This window comes from Furipterus horrens, unplaced genomic scaffold (assembly GCF_987537825.1).
Source record: "Furipterus horrens unplaced genomic scaffold, mFurHor1.1.pri manual_scaffold_8, whole genome shotgun sequence".
NCBI classification, from domain to species: domain Eukaryota; kingdom Metazoa; phylum Chordata; class Mammalia; order Chiroptera; family Furipteridae; genus Furipterus; species Furipterus horrens.
Window position 1 is genome coordinate 22,181,312 of NW_028327178.1, and position 20,306 is coordinate 22,201,617.

The 20,306-nt window shown below is 36.2% G+C and overlaps 1 protein-coding gene across 1 annotated transcript in view; it reads left to right on the top strand.

Annotated features, from left to right (window-relative positions):
* RIT2 (Ras like without CAAX 2) overlaps window positions 1–20,306 on the top strand; it is a 295,767-nt gene that overhangs the window by 107,335 nt on the left and 168,126 nt on the right. Inside the window, exon 3 of the mRNA XM_090285108.1 lies at window positions 4,317–4,390. Within this exon, the coding sequence (XP_090141234.1) occupies window positions 4,317–4,390 (74 nt within the window). The remainder of the gene's footprint in view (window positions 1–4,316; window positions 4,391–20,306) is intronic.

Sequence of the window (20,306 nt, forward strand, 5' to 3'; positions counted from 1 at the left end):
TTTTGTGTAAAGTATAAGGCCTTTTGCCTAATACTAGATCCTGAAGATTTTTTTTTCTATTTCTCCTAAATGTTTTGTACTTTTACATTTTACATTAAATCTGGGATCCATTTTAGGTTATTTTTTTTTGTATAAGGTGTGAGACTTAGATCAAGGGTATCCCTCCCCGTCATGGATGTTTAATTTTTCACACACAATTTGTTGAAAAAGCTGTCCTTCCTCCACTGAGCTGCTTTTTTACTTTTGTCAAATGTAGTGAATCATCTTTGTGTGGGTTTCTTTCTGGATTTTTTGTTCTGTTCCACTGATCTATGTATCTATACCTCTGTCAATACTGTGTAGTTTTGATTACAGTAGCTATATAATAAGTCTTGAAATTAGGAAAACTGGTTCCTTTCCCTTTATTTTTCCTTTGCAAAATTGTTTTAGATATTCTAGTTCTTTTCCTTTTTCATAAAATTTTTTACAAAAATAATTGTGCCTGTAGACACACATACGCACACACACTCAAACACATTCTGATATTTTGATAAGAATTATATTAAATCTTTACATCATTTTGCAGAGAATAAATATCTTTAGCAGGAAAATGACATGCCCCGGTATTCATTTAGGCCTCCCTTGCTTACTCACTACCATGTTATTGCTTGGATCCTGAAGTTCCTAACCAGTCTGTCCCTTTTTCTCCACCTTTCAAAATCCTTTTGTGCTTGCACCACATCTTTGGGTCTTATGTGTTGGCAAAACCTCCTGCAATGCCAGGCAGTGCCATTCACTGAGGAATCTGCCTGCACCCCTCCAGGTTGCATGTTGCTGACCACCTTGGGGTCAGACTTCCCAGTGACACTGAGCTTCTCCCGCGGGGCAGCATGGAGATGCTGGTTGGTATGAACTCCCCACTGGGATCTGCTTATATGTTTAGGCAAAAGATTTCAATTGCTGTGTAACTCACGTCATCAAGGAGCCCTCAGCTCTCATGGACCCAAACAAACTGGATTCAACTCTCAATTCTACAGCATGGGGAACAATCCAAACTCTGTCTTATAATTCCCCATAACCTCCAGGACTTATTTTTTATGGCACCCCTTTCTTCATCTTTCATTTCCATAGCGGGGAAGGGTGTTCATATTCATGCTCAGTCATCTCAAGCTAAATTCAAGCAGCTTTCAAAACCTTTTTTTCAAACCCAACAAGCATATATACCCTTACTAGATTTCACTGAATGTTTAGGTTCCACAGGAGGGGTTATACTAGAACACATGCAACTCCCTTTCTCTTTTCTTGGCCTCTCACAGTCTTCCGCCTTCCAAACCCTGTTTTCTATCTGCTTCCTTTGAGGACTGACCTTAACTCAACTTAAGCCCTTCTGGGTGTTTTCTTCTGTCTTCCTAAGTAAGCACACTTCAAATGCTTCCAATGCCATACTCATTGTAATTGCCTGTTTAGTTTTATGCACTCCCCCAAGATTATGAACTCTTTGGGGGTAGAAATCAACTCTTATCTTTTTCAACATTGTAGTTTCTGTGCCTATCAGAGTGTGCAGTACAGATTACACAATTAAATACCTATTGATATCATTATTGATAAGTATACTGATACATTAGGCTTGTATCAGTGCTGTTTCAGCCATGATTTAACTTTTTTGTTCAAGTGCGTCTAGCACAGTATGTTCCTAAATATTTCTGCTTTATACACAACATACATACACACACATGAACATAAACACAATCAAGATAATTTAAGTAATTTTTTGAAAAAGTTCTTATAGGTTATCCAGACTTAATATTTTGTTTGTCCTTTAAAAAATTAGATCAATGATTAATATCTTAGAGATGTATACTAACTCAGAATTATAGAAATATAGGTTCACTCGTCGTCGGCAGCTGTCCGTCTCGAGAGACGATGGTGTAGCTTCTTAAGAGTCTATCTGCACCGCCGAGAATGGCTGTGCAGTCCGACTCGGAAGTGACATGGTATCTGTCTCCTCCCGTGTTGAATCGACATCTTGCGATGACGCTGGAGTGTCCTCTCCAGTGAAGCTGAAGCTACAGAGCCTGGGCAGGGTGATATGGAGGGTCTGCTGTTGCCCATGCAGCAGACCCCCCCTCTCTTCGCAGCTGAAGGGTCCAAGGGAAAGACGGAGTCAATACAGCTTGGCTTCAGGTGCGCCGCAGGAGTTGCCGGTGTTGACTACAACGTCGAACCGCCTTAGGGACTCCGGCTCCGGATTTTCTGTCGGGGTTTACTCCCTTAGCCTTTCCCCTGAAGAGGTATGCTGCAAGGCAGCGGAGGTTTTTTGGAGTCAGAGTTTTCCTTCTCTGATGTGCCCTGACTGGAAGATCGAACCAGCGACACTTAGCTCGCAGGCCGACGCTCAATCCACTGAGCCAAACCAGCCAGGGTTGCTTGAGAGTAAAGACCATGATATTGTGTGTGTGTGTTCTTATCCTCAGCAGCTAGCAGAAATATAATGGGGGGGGGGGGGCTCAGTTTTACACATCGAAAAAGTGCTTCCTGTGGTTGATCATCACTACTTTCTAAACCAAAAGCTTGTCAGAATAATCATTTGTTTGTGTTTCAAAATCAATGGTATAAATAATTATCGAATTGTGCCACAATTTGATGCTGTTCTCAATGTTTTTGTGGTGATTCAGTTTGCTCTTTACTTATATTAAAAATGGTGAATAAAACAAAATAGAGATTGTGGCCAGATTCTATGAATTTGTGAGTTCAAGATTGAGAAGTTCCCACTAAGTTTCATAAATAATGGTGTACTTGCTGTAGGTATTTAAACAGGCTAAAATATACAGGACGGGATTGGCATTGATGAGGAAATAAATAGATGTAATAAAATAAGATTCTCAGCTCTCACTGCAGAGCTTCAGACCCAGATATTCTCTGTTTTCAATTAAATACTACACCAACATGGCAAGGTACACAAACGTACACATTAAAACTTTTTGCAAAAAAACAAAAACAAAACATTTTGCAGTTTTCAGTGTACAGGTCTTCACCTAATTGGTTAAGTTTATTTCTAAGTATTTAATTCATTTTGAAGTTACAAATGAAATTATTTTCTTAATTTTTTTTCTTATTGTTCATTGTTATTGTATAGAAGCACAATTGATTTTTGTGTGTTGATTTTGCAGCCTGCAACTTGGCTAAACTTGTTTAGAAGTTCTACTATTTTATTTTATTTTTGTGAAATCTTTTGAGCTTTCTACATGTGAAGTCATCGGCAGCCGTCCGTCTCGAGAGACGATGGTGTAGCTTCTTAAGAGTCTATCTGCACCGCCGAGAATGGCTGTGCAGTCCGACTCGGGAGTGACACGGTATATGTCTCCTCCCGTATTGAATCGACATCTTGCGATGACGCTGGAGTGTCCTCTCCAGTGAAGCTGAAGCTACAGAGCCTGGGCAGGGTGATATGGAGGATCTGCTGTTGCCCATGCAGCAGACCCCCCCTCTCTTCGCAGCTGAAGGGTCCAAGGGAAAGACGGAGTCAATACAGCTTGGCTTCAGGTGCGCCGCAGGAGTTGCCGGTGTTGACTACAACGTCAAACCGCCTTAGGGACTCCGGCTCCGGATTTTCTGTCGGGGTTTACTCCCTTAGCCTTTCCCCTGAAGAGGTATGCCGCAAGGCAGCGGAGGTTTTTTGGGGTCAGAGTTTTCCTTCTCTGATGTGCCCTGACTGGAAGATCGAACCAGCGACACTTAGCTCGCAGGCCGACGCTCAATCCACTGAGCCAAACCAGCCAGGGTTACATGTGAAGTAATGTTACCTAAAAACAGAAAATTTGACTCCTTCTTTTCCTATTTGGATGCATTTTATTACTTTTTCTTGCCATATTGCTCTGGCTACAACTTCTAGTACTATATTAAATAAAAAATAGTTAATGCAGGCATTCCTGTTTTGTTCCTTATCTTAAGTAAAAGCTTTTAGTCTTTCACCACTGAGGTTAATATTAGGATACAAATGTGTAGTGCATGATCAAGAAAGAACTGACACATTTATTTCATGATTTGTTTCTCTAGGTAACATGACAGAGGCACCTCAGATCATGAGAGTTTCCCAATAAAGGAGAAATACAATTGACTTCACTTTAACCAGAAATTCCTTTTCTTATATGTTTCTGGGTTATATCCTTTTCACTCCATGTACTCTACTGGACTAGAGTATATGATTCTCTTAGTAACCTATTTAGAAAGTATATTTTTCTTTAAAAATCTAAAAATTAATCATGCCTTTTCCATTGACTATACTTAAATATAAACTTTGTCTTGTGTTTTTTTGTTTGTTTGTCTTTGTTTTCCAGAAGATGCTTATAAGACCCAAGTGAGGATTGACAATGAGCCAGCTTATTTGGACATCTTGGACACTGCTGGTCAGGTAGGTAATTTTCTTGGATCTCTCTAATCTTTGAAACTAGTTTGGACTTTAAAATCAAATGCATTTACCACAAATAAAAAGATAAGTTTAACTATTCAAACATGAGAAGAACAAAATTTAAAAGGCAATCAGAAATTAAATTCTTAAAAAATGACGGGAAAATGTGACTTACTGCCCACCAGAATATTTTAACATTCCCTTAATTTCCTAAATATAAAAATATAATGATAGATGTGGTATTACTAGTAAGATTATAAAATTAATAGAAGTTTATTATTCATCTTCAGATATGGTCAATACTATGTCTGAGACCCTAATCCAGTGATGGGTTTTATTAGAGAATTTTAGTTGAATATAAAAAAGGAAGTTTTGTTTGGCAAGTATGCTTATGGAACCAAGGCTAGGCAGACAGTTTAATAGAACAGGTAACATAACTAATATTTAGCATGACCTAATATATTAGTTTATAAATCTGTAGATAGGAACAAGGAGAAAGAACTATGAAGGGGAGGAGAGAATAATTTATATGATATGAAAATAAAGATAACACTAAAATACTGCTCAGAAATTATAAATAGTAGTATTTTGGAGAATATATATTTTCTTTATACTTTAAAAATAATTATGCTAAAATACAAATATATCTATTAAATACCAGACATAAAGCAAATAATTCTCTACTTTATTATAAACCTAAGATAGCTCTAAAAAAGTCTTAAAAATATAACTTAAAACTAGCAGAGGGAAAAGGGAATAATAAATTTTAAAATTATGCATTCAATAAAGGTTGAAAAGAAACAAAGGAAAAGTAACGAAGCATAATATAATAAATAAATATAAATACATCAGGAATGAAAATAAATGGAAATAGATAAACCTTTCCCAAAATAGGCAAGCAAATTGGTATCATCATATTGAATAAAAAAACAAGACTAGCCTTCTGTATTTGTTTGGTTTAAAAGAGACATAAGGGTAGAAAAAGGTGGCAAATCAAAGAATGATTATTTAAAATGTAGGCAAAAGTAACCAAACCTAAAGCAGATATACCAGTATTAACACTGGAAAAACTGTATTTCACTGGGAAAAAATGATTATTAAGATGTAAAAGTATCAATTTGTAATAAAATCATTAAAAAGATTAAAAATTCTAGTCTGTAATATTCAAGACAAATGGAGTGAACTATACAAAAAAATATATAAAACCAAAACAATGTATAGCTGGAAATTTAATGTTCCTCTGTCAGTAAGTGCTGAATCACAAAGTAATGTAATTGTAAGAGATTTGAAAATCCATTTAACTAATACAGAATTCGCAGTCAATATGAGAGGAGGCATTCTTTTCACATACATATGTGATTTATACTTTTTATTGATTTCTAATCTAAGCAAAGAATGTGGTCTGTAGAATTTTACTTTGTGACTTAGAATGTCATAAATTTTTGTAATATGTTTATACTAGTGATACCTATGGAGGAGAAAAGGAAGAATTGGGAAAGGGACAAGGTACAAAATAGACCTTAACTATGCATGTAACAATTTATGTTTTCTAAAGTTCTTATTAAATATAGAAAAAAATGTTAATAGCTGAAAACTTAGGTCATGAGTACGCAAATCTTCATTATAGTTTTCCTTTGCACTTAAATAATATATTTTTAAGTGTTTTATTATTTTATCTATATTATGTAGCTATTTGAAACAACTACATTAATTGGGATACTGATACTGTACAAGCCACTACAAATAAGTGGTCTCCTTCTATATTTATGAGATATATCAAGACTATTTGAAACTCATGTATTAAGAAACTTACAGGGGTGAGCAATGGGGGAATAATAGGAACAACTATAATAGAACAACGATAAAAAATGTAGTTTTAAATAAAGGAAACTCACTTGTTTCCAGGGGTATTTGGACAATGGACTTATGGGGGTAAAAACTCTTGAACACTTCGGGGAGGTTTAGAATAGAAACCTATTGGCTCATGGAAAAACTAGCTAGACCATCAATTGTATAAAAATCTAAAGAGAAACAAAGGCTCATTACAGTGTCCTTAGTAATTGAGTGCATGTGAAATGCAGCTATGTGAGATTATATGTCTGTGTGTATGTATGTATCTCAAATTCTCAATATGATTAATTGGGCATCCATAGGGTTACAACACTGGATTAATTGTGCCATAGGGATACAAAATATATATATCTGTGGTTCCTGGCCCTGAAAAGTTACACGTTTATCTTTGCACATGTTTAAGGAAGAATTTATTCAAAACTGAAGAAAGAGATTTCAAATTTTATTGCAGTGTCTTTAATCATATCACCTTTTTTGCTTTCTTTTATAAACAGTGAGTGTTCCTTATCCAGCCATGTTTTAAGCAATGTGATATGTAGAACATTAAGAGTTATATTTATCATTTGTATCTTTAACTTAAACTTGGCAATTTCAAAACTAAACTTGCCAAATTAAAAAAAAATGATATGCATAGCATAAATGTACTAAGTAATATGACTACCAAGACCCTCTAATGTATACTTTTGATAGAAAGAGATGAAAAAAAATAATGTCATTCAATGACCTCATCATTCAAAGCATTTTCCCCAGTTTTTGACCTTTGTGGTAGATGAATGCTGGAGCTTTTCATCTTATAATTACTGCTGGGCTATTGTGCAAATGAATACAATTTTCACTAAGAACAGCCCTTAGTAGAAACTCTGAAGTCAATTCATAACTGTTTCTATATTTAATGTCCATGTAAATTACTATAATTGTGAATATTTAATAATAGATGGGGCTTTAAAGATCTCATATTTTAGTTCCTTTTGTTTACAAATATAGACACGAGGCTCAAAAGAGATAGGTAGCTTACCCAAGGTCATGTGGCTTTTAAATGCCAACACTGGAGAGATTCAGGTGCTATGCCCATGAGTCATTCCTGAGAGCCTGCAGTGATGTGACTACATTACCTCTCAAAGCCATCTCTGTGAATAGTACTGGATTATTTGTGCCTAATAATACTTACTATTTATGTATTACTTTTGTGACAATGTCAATGATATTCTTAGTTGAAAACCACCAGTTCAGAAAACTGGCAAGAACAATGAATCAAAAACTCAAGATGGTAAAATCAAAGAAGAATCTGAAGGAAAAAATTACATTAGTACAAGATTTAGTTTACAGTCATCTTTTTATCTTTATTTACATGTTTTACAAAGTTTTGCACAAAGGATATATCTTCCCTAATTCTAAATATCAGGGGAATTTTCATATTTTTCTTAAATTACATTGTCAATAAATTGGTCCATTAGGAAAGAACTTAGATGGTATAAATAAATAGCCACATTGCATCTATTTGGCATCTATGTGAATGATCAACTTAGCAAGAACAATAGAGACAATCCATACCCCTTTCTCTAACTCTTGTACAATTATTATATATCACGAAGGAGGGGCACAGTTAACACATTGCATACGGGTGGCGAGAATTCTCATCATTTCTAAAAGGTATTTAGATACCCCGGTACGCAATGTGTTAAGAATAAGTGCTCAATAAAACTGAATGAAACATTTGGACATATGACCTGTATATTTCCCACATCTGACATAAACTAGATATGTAGAATTATACAAAATATGTATTGTCTCTGTGATTCACTTGCCACTTTTTAAAATAAAAATCTTAGATTAAATGTTATTTAAGACATTTTGTGCTCTATCATTCTATCATTATCACAACTATTTCATTCATTCAGCAGTGAATCATTATGTATTGGACACTGATGATCCTCTCTCAACAGTGCTAATCATTATGACACATTCAAACATATTTGAAAAATGCTTCCTGTCTTTAATAAATTCACAATTTAGTAATGGAGGCAAGAGATACTTGGTTGGTTAAGAGAAAATGTTACTTGTGTGTCATAAAGGTAGTTTTAAATTAAGTTAAAGAATGAAAACCAGCTATTTTTGTTCTGGCAAATGATAACAAGAAAAGAATAATGGCTTCTCCCAACAGAACTTTAATTTCACTGAGAAGGCGTATTTATACACATACCTTCAAATTATGATTCTGTTAAAAGAAACACATTTGGGTAAAATGCCTATCATCTTAGACATTGTAGGAGTATGACATTTTAATTAGACAACCAAAGGTACTACCAAAAACTTTTTATTTGATTTTTCTTTTTTCTTGCTCTAGGAATATTGTAATATTATAATGTTAAAACTTCTTTTCTGTGTATTTAATTTTTTGTGTGGGGGGGTGGATAGAGAATGAGAGAGATTGTGTGTGGGTTTGGAGCATCTTGTATATCTGGAAAGTTACATGCGGTCACTGCAGAAATCAAGGGAAGGGAAATGAAAAACTGGGCTCTTGAAACTAAATCAAAGCTTAAGGAAGAAGTTTGATGGCTTTTCTAGATCACATTTCTACACTTTACAGCCCACGTTGGCAGTTTGGGAACATATGATAATAAGGGCGTGAATATGGCTGTGGTGATTTATGGATCCTTAGTATGGTAAACAGATTGTAGTGGAAAATCACTTGGAAAATACCAGTAGTTCTTATTATATATTATATACATCATAGCTAATAAATGAAAATGCAAATGGGTCAGTGACTCTCCTTTGCAAGATTAAAAAGTCTTTTAAGTGAGGGATTATGTCTTCTTTTACGCCACTATCTATGTCTGGTATCTTATTATGAATATTGTAGGTGTTTCTTAATCATGTAGCTTTTTCAATCAATTGGGAAAGAAAATAATGCATGTAGATTTGGGGGTGGGGAGGGGTTTAAGACTCTTGGTGACTATATTCTGTTATTCTAATTTATATACCTAAGAATCTGCCAAGGCTCTGGAAAATGTGTGTTGCATTTCATTTGAAATTCAGAAACAGATGGAATTTGAGTAACTGAACTTCTCTATTAGAAACTAATTCTGCAATTAGACAGCAAAGCTGAATGTTCTCAATCAGGGGACTCAGGTGGTTCTTTGGACCAACTACCAGTAAATAGCATGTGGATTTTGACTTCAGTAAGCATCCAGAGACAGACTGTGACCAAAGAGTTGCAAAATATATTGCCCCAGGGCCCTTAAGTGTCTTCGAAGTAAGAAACTTCTAATCAACTGCCTTTGATCTGAGGGGCTGAATTCAGAGGTCTTCTTATTTCATCAACCACCGGGCTTGGAAAGAAAAAGCAACTCACCCATCTCCTTCCTTTTCCTTTCCAGTCCCTTAGTCCTGCCAAGCCCCAGCCCGTGGCCTTTCAGTGCCATTGACATTGCCCAAGAATGTCCAGGAGGAAAGGAGGGAGGATACAAAGAGCCTAGCCCATCCTGCCTCCTCCACTGTCACAGGAGCCCTAGGGCCCATCCCAGAAAGGGGTTCAAGAGAGGGACATGACATTCCCCTCTATGTCCCTCATCCCAGCCTCACCCTACGACCCAGAGCTGGCTCCTAGGTTTCCATCCAGTCTTCAGTCAAGTTCTGTGTTGGTCACACACATGCGTATGTGTGAAACCTTGGAGTTACACTGAGTGGCCCCAGCTCTGGGACCCCTGAAAGCTCTGGTCTTGGGTTCCCTTAGCCCTCCCTGGTCCATTCCAGATGCCAAGGTTGGGGAGGTTGGGTCAGGCCTCTGCCTCACAGATGGAAATGTGTTTATTTTTCCCAACTTGTTTTTATATCCCTCCCTTGGGCTGGGTAGAAGAGGTGGACCTGGGTCTTTCTTCAGAACTCCATTTAATATCTGTTTTCATGCATTAGTTGCATTTCTATTTTTCTGTAAATGAGGCTACATTCAATTAGAGAAACAACAGATGCAAAAATAATAAAAATTTGATGAGGAGCCACTTAATATAAGATTATCCTGGAAACTGTTAAGTTTATCTGTATTCCAAAACATGCTCTGAATTCTTTTAAATGCAAATTTAAATGATAATAAACATCATTCAGAGATTACTCAAAGTTATGGGGGGGGGGAGTCTATGTTAGAATGACAGTTTGAAAACTAAGTGATAAGTCTACCTACTAGGAAAACAACTATCTTTAATATCACTTAGAAATCAAGACATGTTTTTCCTGCCAGGATCCTAAGCCAACTACTTTGCCCCTGCTTTCAGCTTTGAAGAGAAGCTGTTTGATGCCCAAAGGCTCTTCGGATAAACACACGTTCATACCCTAAACTTAATACTTCTGTGAGTTTTTCTGACAGTTCTCTAGGTTCTTCCAGCCTATTATCCAAAAATGCTGTCCTCACATCCTGAATTAATTCAAGTTTCAAATAAAAGCTAAAATATCTAATGGAAATCCAAAAAGCATTTTTATCAGTAATATTTATAATGGCTCATAAACTGAGTCCTTCGAAATATAAAAATAGTTTAAAAATCATTTTAAATGAGTCTCCCCTTCCTACTTTCTTTGTTGTTGGTGGGTTTTTTCCCTACTATAATGCAGGAAAGCTCCATTTATGATAAAATGCAAAGTGCTATTACTTTTCTTTGCAGGTATCCAACTTTGATTTCAAAATCAAATTGCTGTTCTGGGAAATGCAAAGTGCTTTCTTATAGAATGACTATCTTATTTTGGATAGGTTTCATGGATAAGTTTGGCAGAGGTCTGTCTTTAAACTACCCATGTTCTCATTCCTAAAGTCTGTCTTTAAACTACCCATGTTCTCATTCCTAAACTTTGCCCTCCTTTAATTTCATACTTGAAATTTCAGAGAAAATAAAATGTTGAGTCACAGAGCAATAAAAAATAAGAATGATACAGAGGAGACAGACATTTAAAAAATAAAATAAAATAAAACACTAATTAGCTAAATCCAGTCAAATATCATCTTCTCATTAAACTATAGGAAGCCAATGGAATAAATATATTTACAGGAACTCTGATATTAGTGCTGTGTAAAACTCATGCCATCTTTCCTTTCTGAGAGAATAATGTATTAATCAGTGTTCTCCAGAGAAACAGAACCAATAGGAAATCTATGTAGATAGATATAGACATAAGTGACATAGATAGACAGACAGATTATAGATTGATAGATATAGACATAGAAATAGGAGTGAGCAAAAGTAGGTTTACAATTGTATGAAAATATTTTATTCTTACATTATTTATCAATTTTTATTTTTCCATATGAACAACTCTAAACCTACTTTTGTTAACCACTGTATATAGATAATAAGAGAAAATTTATTATAATAATTGGATCACACAATTATGGAAGCCAAGATATCCCACAGTCTGCAGTCTATAAGCTGGAGAATCAGGAAAGCCTATGGTGTTCAGTTTAAGTCTAAAGGCCTGGGAACTGGGGGCCTGATTGAAGCCCTGATCTGAGTCCAAAAGTTCAAGAACCAAGAGCTGCAATATTCTAGTAGAGGAGAAGATGGATATCCGTGCTCCAGCAGACAAAGGGCTGATTCACCCTTCCTCCATTTTTTTGTTCTATTCAGGTCCTCAATGAATTGGATGATGCCAACCCACAATGGGGTTGCTTTACTCGGTTCATTAATTCAAATGCTCATCTATCCCAGAAACACCCTGAAAGATACACCCAGAAATGATGTGTTACTAGCTATATGGAGACCTCTTAGCCCAGTCAAGTTGACACACAAAATTAACCATGATAAGTACTGTTCGGGATGGCTATTCTACTAATTGGTATCACATGACTTCATTTTAGTACAGTAGTCCCTCACTACATTGTGGTTCCCTTATCGCGGCCTCACTGTATCGCAGGATTTTAAAAAATATTATATTTATTTATTGCGGATTTTTTGCTATTGCAGGATTTTGCGGTACTGTATACGTATGTTGTTAAAGTTATGTAGGTTTAAGAGTATAGAATAAATGTAAGGTTCCTACTTCACAGGGGGTCTGGAATGTAATACCCGTGATAAGTGAGGGGGAATACTGTAGTTGTTATAAAGAAGAATTATTGCTTCTTTTGTTTTGTGGCTCTAGTGAGACTGTATGAAATGTAGGCTAAGTAACAATACATCTGGTGGCTCCAGGGATATGCTTCTAAAATTTTAGCTGTGGGGGTCAAGTAACTTGTGGGGTCACATGTCTGCACATGAGAACATGTTTGCTCCTACTTGATCTTATACTCCAGTTGTAAATAAGAGAAACCTACAGTTATAATTGAGAATCAGTTAGCAGAGGTTTAATATTAGAATAAACTTGCTTGAGTCTTAAATAGCTTTAGCTAGATCTGTGAGTAGTCATATTAGGGATTCAGCATTTGAGTAGAACCAGAATTAATATGTCCAGGAATAAACTGACCAGTCTTACTGTCCAGTCATTTCCAAAACTCCACTTCCAGAGTAACTGGTAACAACTTTCATAATATTTCTAAGCAAATATCTATTCATCTTTGAAAGAAGAAAGACTATGCAGAATTTGAGTCACTTTAGGAAAAACAGAAATTCTTGAATTGCTCTTAGAGAATTGGAATAAATGCTAGCTTAGCATATAATGACTATAAAATGTATGCCTTTTGAATTTTTTATTCCTTTATGTATAAACCTTATAAACTACAATTAATTTTAAAATAACCCCCGAAGTTATATTACCTGTTCATCCCATGAATAACATAGTCTTAAAATATGGCAACACATATGGAATCCTACAAACCAGACTCTCTAAGATGCATTGAGAAACCTCAAAAGCACAAATAATAAACAAACAAACAACAACAAAAAACTAACACACAAATAAGTTTAAATGTTATAAAAACTAAAAGAAAGGTGATTGATTAAAATATGCAAATATATGACATTTTGAGAAGTATGTTTAATAATGCAAAAGTTTTTTTCCTATCCTGAGAGAATGAAGAGCATTACATTTCCTAAATAATAATACAGTAGTCAACATATTTTCTGATGCCAAACTGTATATAATCTTGATGAATCTGCACTAGGTATAGGATCTGTTAAGAAAATGTAGTTGGGAAACATATTCACAGTTTATTAATTTTACAATGCTAGTGTTGACTTTCAGTGTGGACTCAAGATTATTTGTGAGTACTACCGCACATGTTGGCAATAACTCATAGAATTTGCCCCAAATCTTCTGAATTCTACATGCCTTCTAGAATTTTTGTCCACGTAAGTTTCTTCACGATGTCAGGTAATATAGATGTCTGTGACAATTTTTAAAATTCCTTCATAGCTGATCCTGAGCACAGTGAACCTGCATGAAGATTCTGCATCCTTGGAAATCTACCACAGAAGAGCAAAGCTTGTATAGGACTGAGACATTCCAATTAATCTATGGAAGTGAATTATATGATTAGTTGTTATTGATATCATTTATTTAAAAAATATCCTCTTTTTTCTCAGTACCTATATGGGAATGTATATAGTCTCATTCATATTTTCTTGGAAATCACCTTTGCTAAATTTACTATAGTGAAGAGAAAGCAGCTGATTACTTTCTCAAGGCTCCACATGCATGACAATCTCCCATTGTCAGCTTAGAAATTTCTCAGAAATGTATGGAGGCATAAGATAAATGACTCAGTTACTTTCCATAAGCTGTAATGTCTTCACCAGGCTATTGATTCCCTTTGGAACAGGTAAATCTCTAAGCAATGATTTGTAGTGCAAATAAATTATGAAATTTTATTAATGCAACAATTTAATCACATGAATTAATCTTAAATAGAGTGTAATGACCTAAATCTGACAAACAATTGGTATATACCCTATGAGGAGAATAGCATCATTCCAGCTTGGGTCCTCAAGTCTGTTTGCTTCAAAATAGTATGAACACCTCTTAACATGTACACTCTGGAGAGCAGACTGATATATGAAAATTGGAAATAAGCCACAGCCAACATCTTAAATTTAATATTTTTTGAGGATTTAGAGTGAAAGTTGTAACTGTTCAACTCTAGGGTTTAAGGGTAATTGTGTAATGCTTGTCATATTTATGATCTTATATATCTATAATATATATGTGTGTATGCACTTTAATAGTTGAAGTCAGAAATGAGGTTTTACTTTAACATTTTTAAAGTCTTATAAAAGTATTTTACATATTGTCTTAAAATTACTATATTCTAGTGCTGACAACTATTCTGCTAGAGTTTTTATCTCTAGCAATTAAAAAGGCAAACAATAAGAGCCTAAATTATTTTGTAAACAATAAAAATAACTGATTTAGTCCATTAAATTTTGATCAAGGGACAGCGATGCTTTCACAGGAAACTGGACACAAGGCAGTGAGTGGCTGAGCAAAGCCGAGGGAGACTGCTACCTCATGAAGTCTGGTCTCGCGCAGAAAACAGATGAAAAACTACACACTATGCCCAACTTTAAATGAACAATTGCAACTGTGCAAAGGGAACCTGGCCTCATGTGGAGAGTTAAAGTTAGTCAAGGCTTTAAGTTGAGACCTGAGTTTGAGCTCCTGCTGCAGATAGAGGGAAATAAAATTATTCCAGGTACAAGAACTGGCATGTCAGGGTATCTGTAAAAGAGAAGAGGGTGGCAGGTTTGCAAACTAAGAGAGGCCTCCTACTTCTCAGACAAGGAACATATGCTGGCACATGTGATAAGGGGGGGGTAACAGGTCAGCCAGGTTAATAATTCTGAATTTTATTTCAGGATTAATGATAAATTGCTCATGAAGAGTAACAAAATCAGGGTTGTGTTTTCAAATGTTTGCCCTGGAATAGTTCAGAGAAAGAACTGTAGGAGACAGAGTAAATGGTAGAACGGCATTAAGAGGCCTTTACAGAATTTCAGGCAAAGGACGGTAGCCTGGCCAGGTAGAGGGAGAGAAGAGGCGCACTCCCGTCATTTCAAAATTAGAAGTGAGGTTGGGGGAATGTCCCAGAGTTACCAACCTGACAATGCTGTTATTGTCCAGTCATGGTCTGACATTGTAGTGTTTTTCATGATCAAACTATATATTGTTATTCTGTAAGATTGTGTTATTATAAAAACACTTTTTCCTGTAGTTTTTATGAAAAGCATTCCTAGTTTATTTAGGTACTGTAAGTATGAACTGTATTAGTATATTAGGTCATTCTTGGTTTGCTGATACTTCTATGTTAATCAGACATGATATTGTCCCAGCAGCTGGAACCAGCTAACAGGGTATTTCTAAGTAAGCTTTGAAAGGCTAAACACCTGGATCAATAATGTTCTGTTTTTTTTTTTTTTTTTTTTTTTTTAACATAACAGACACAGACTCTCAGCCCTATATTAAACTATAGATGAAAAATAATTGCTGGAATGCTGTTGCAAATTCACATTTAAAAGCAGAAATGAAGATCTAAGTTTAAAGATCTGCAAAATTCCCAAATTATTCTTCTTGAACTAAAGCCTTTATAAGAAATTTATATTTATAGACCATTTTTATAACTGGTCAAAATGGGCAGAGCTTGGCTCCCAAAGTACATGAAAGAATAACTCACTGGGTTCTGTACCCTGTTACAATATGAACTCTTTTAACCAGCCTTCTATTAACTCTCCTACCAGGTTAACTAACCAGTGACCCCCGCTCCCTCTCTAATTCATTCTGGCGGCCATATTACTCTCCACTCCACCTGCAATCAGTTTTCCCTATATACATTCTAAGAGTTGGTGATGTTGGCTCCTCAACCAGCTTATTCCCCTTGTACACAATTTTGTAACCCTGGCTGGTTTGGCTCAGTGGATTGAGCATCGGCCTGCAAGCTAAGTGTCGCTGGTTCGATCTTCCAGTCAGGGCACATCAGAGAAGGAAAACTCTGACTCCAAAAAACCTCCGCTGCCTTGCGGCATACCTCTTCAGGGGAAAGGCTAAGGGAGTAAACCCCGACAGAAAATCCGGAGCCGGAGTCCCTAAGGCGGTTTGACGTTGTAGTCAACACCGGCAACTCCTGCGGCGCACCTGAAGCCAAGCTGTATTGACTCCGTCTTTCCCTTGGACCCTTCAGCTGCGAAGAGAGGGGGGGTCTGCTGCATGGGCAACAGCAGACCCTCCATATCACCCTGCCCAGGCTCTGTAGCTTCAGCTCCAATGGAGAGGACACTCCAGCGTCATTGCAAGATGTCGATTCAACACGGGAGGAGACAGATACTGTGTCACTCCCGAGTCGGACTGCACAGCCATTCTCGGCAGTGCAGATAGACTCTTAAGAAGCTACACCATCGTCTCTCGAGACGGACAGCTGCCGACGACGACGACACAATTTTGTAATTATATTATTTAAGTGAATTACATGAACTGATATAATATTGTAAGAAGAGGCAACTTTTAAACTAAGTTGAGTGTGTTTCAAAATGGTATGCTATTGATAAGCCTCAGCTCTCCCACCTCTCAAATTGTTATGAAATAGGGGTGAGCAGGGTAGATTAAAAATTTGGCATTAAGAATCTATTATTATGAACTCATAAATGCCTTAAATTCTTGCTCTACTTTAAAGGCATCAAAACTTCAAAGCATAAATGATGCATTATGGATGTTTTGTGCAAAAATATAACTCCATTTGGCAGACTTATTTTAAAAAGAAGGCATGTTGGCTCACCATCAAAGATGGGAAAATGAATATACATTTGTATGCTTTAAATGAATATAAAATGTTCAAATTATGTATCATTTAAAACTATTTCACTTTTAAACTGATGCCAATTGACCAGGATGAGGCCAGATCAGGTCTTTTATTGTCCCTAATTGTCCCTGGCCATAGGACAGCCCAGACATCAAATATTCTTTGCTTGAGTCATCAGTAAACATTCTGGCCTCTATATCTTTATTTTCCTGGGCTAGCATCTGGCTTCCCTGATTTACAACAGTTCCTACTTTACCTCTTGCCAAAAAATCTCCTATCCAGCCTGCTTTTGTCTCCTCTTAGCTGCCTTTGGTAATACCACAATTTCGTTGCAATTTGTGGCACATATCAGGATCCAACCTTTTACCTCTTCCTCATACTGCCTATTGTATAAGTAGTGAGAAATTGAGTACATCTGAACTTTTGGGGTATATTTCCTCTGCTAGGTACCAAGAGAGTAATAATCAATATAGCACCAGATGCAAGCAAGCAGACCCTCATCCAAGAGACTGCTGCCTGCTGCCTGTTGATGGTTCAGCTCCTTAGAATAATTAAAATAGGCAATTTGGTCACAGATGCCTTTCTCTTGTTAATCATCAGGTCATTAGCCTTAATAAGATCAATCTGTGATTAGATTCACTGTATCCCAATCCAATGAAATGGAGCAGAGAGGAAATCAAATTTCAGTACATGTTTCATTTATCTCTAACCTTCATCTCACGCCACAAAGCCCTATTGGTCTTTGGAGGTTATAGATGCACTATCTGGACGCCTAAGTGATCAAAGATTCAGCAGGCTGACAGTAAAAGCGGGGCATATAGAGGAATGAAAAACAAACAAAACGTTTTTAGTCATTTGCTCTTCTGCCTGGGACACTGAACCAGGGTTGGCTGGATTACTAGGGATTTGACGTATTTCTTATAATCATTAGTGTCCTCCACGGGGATATGGGATGTGGGTAGAAATTAGCATTGCCGCTATGGTGCTAAGGAAGGTAGATCCCTGCACCCCCCCCCCCCCATGTCAAGGATTGCCTCAAAACCCTAAGTAAATCTGGACGCTCTGATTCCCCAGAACTGGCAAAACCATAGAGACAGAAAGTAGATCAGCAAGGGAAAGGGAAGTAATAACACATGACATTTAATTGTTTGGGGGTTTCTTTTTGGGTGATAAAACTATTCTGGACTTAGTGGTGATGGTTGCACAATTTTGTAAATAAACTTAAAAGCACTGACTTGTACACTTTTAAATGGTGACTTTTATGGTATATGAATTAAATCTCAATTTGAGAAAAATATTTCAAAGTCAAAAACGTCATGCTGATCAGGCTACAACAGACCAATTATATCAGAACACCTGGGGCATAGAACCAGGGAAGAGAGGTCCCAGCCTCTGCTCTGACATTGACTTTCTGTTTCATGTGGAAAGTCATGAAATCATAAAAGATGAGAACTGTAACTGAAAAACCAAAAATATAAAAAAAAGATGAGAAGTGGAAGGACTTTGTGACCTCTATGTTCAAGCCTCATCCTAACAGCACCCTCTTTAAAATGTAACTGGAGAACATTTGGGGGCAACTTAAACACCAAAGAAAGGCTAGTTCGTAATCAAGCCACTGTTCTTCATGTGTAAACATGGTCAATGCCATCATGGTGAACAACCCGTATTTTCGTGTATTTGTTTTCTTACTCATCTAGAGGTCAAAAGTTTTGTCCCCACCTTGGACATTCCAGCTTATCCTTCTGCATGCAGTTCTTTGCTAAATTAGTAATAATACTACTGAACAGTTTCAATCTGTGGACACAGTTCTTGTGGTCTCTATTTTGAAACATATGATGTGTAACTGTTTTCCTGATAATTTGATCATTGCTTACCTGACCTCCTCAGAAATACATTAAAATATGACCTCATGTGTCCTACCTTCACCTCTTCCTATCTAATATGGATAAATAGTGTGCCTGCCTGGCCCCCCATAGCTCCACATATAATAAATAGAGTGCCTGATGTATAAGACTTTGATATGCTCAATAACACAAGTATTGTTAAGAAAAACAAAACCTGTTGCCTTTTCACTTATTGTAACCTAAATCTGCTATATAGAGAGGGAAAAATAATATATTGAGGATGGTAAGAGAGATAATAAATGTAAAGTGATTTATACTTTTTAAAGAATAAGGCTAAGGAGAAAGATGATTGATGTCTCTAAATTAATGAAAATAATAGAAATGTGGAAGAATGGAATCCTTTTGATACTCAACAGAGGCGAAGCTTATCATTCAAAAGAGTGTGTGGTACAGTCTTATCACTGCAGGGAGCAAACTAATGAAAAATAAATTTCTAAAACAGTTTACATGTATGATATATCAAGTTTGTGAATAAGTTTATTCAGAATACTGAGTGTATTTAAGTTATTTTTATACACTTACTGATACACTTCTGTTTTTGGACATTCCTGTCTATTCAACATAAGTTTCCAAACATTTCTGCGTGATTCTGAGAGCAGAGAGGGTAAGAGTGGATTCTTTGTATATTGACAATTATTTGCACAGCACTTTGCAACATGTCTTTGGTAGTGTTGCCAGTAATTAGAGCAATTCCTTAGCAATGATTTAGCCAACAATGTATTTAAGATCATATGACTTTTATATTTGTTCGCTACAATTGAAAACTCAGTATCAGTATAAAAAATAGGTACAGAGTTTAACATCAGCCCTTTTAAACCAACGAGGTCTATTCTAGAAAGGCCTTTTTGGTAGCACATTGAGAAAACACTGATTCAATGTATTGGCTGGAAATCAGGATCTAAAAATGCACTTGGAAAATTAGTTTAAAAGGCTATGTGGTTGCATACATATCTCATCAAGACTAAAATACAATAAAGAAGGGTGAAAATTTTAAATATATTTAGTTTCAAGCTAGTAAGACATGGTTCAGAAACTAAAATCCTGATCAAGTCTATGTAACATGGATCTCATGGGGGAATCTGCATCTTGGATAAGAAAGAACATGCTTACCAAGAAGGATTGTGTACTAGACTACGTTTTTAATCTTTTATCTCTCAGGTTTCTTTTGGAAGTTGATATCCCTAGAATTTTATTTACTATATTTACTATATTTTAAAATAAAGGTATACTGCCACTTTATTGCATTTTTCCCTCACTCTTCTCTGTGAGGTTTTTTTTTTTTTTTTTTTTTTTTTCCCCTGTGGATATGGGAACACATATTCTAGAGTTTGCAAGGGAATCTTGTCCAGCAAATTATAAGCCTTTCTTTATAGGTCTCAGGTGAGAAATAGAATCCCTTTGGGAAGATACGGAGGCTGTGCTGTATTCCTCCTGGAACTTGGTATTGACGAGGACTCCAGAT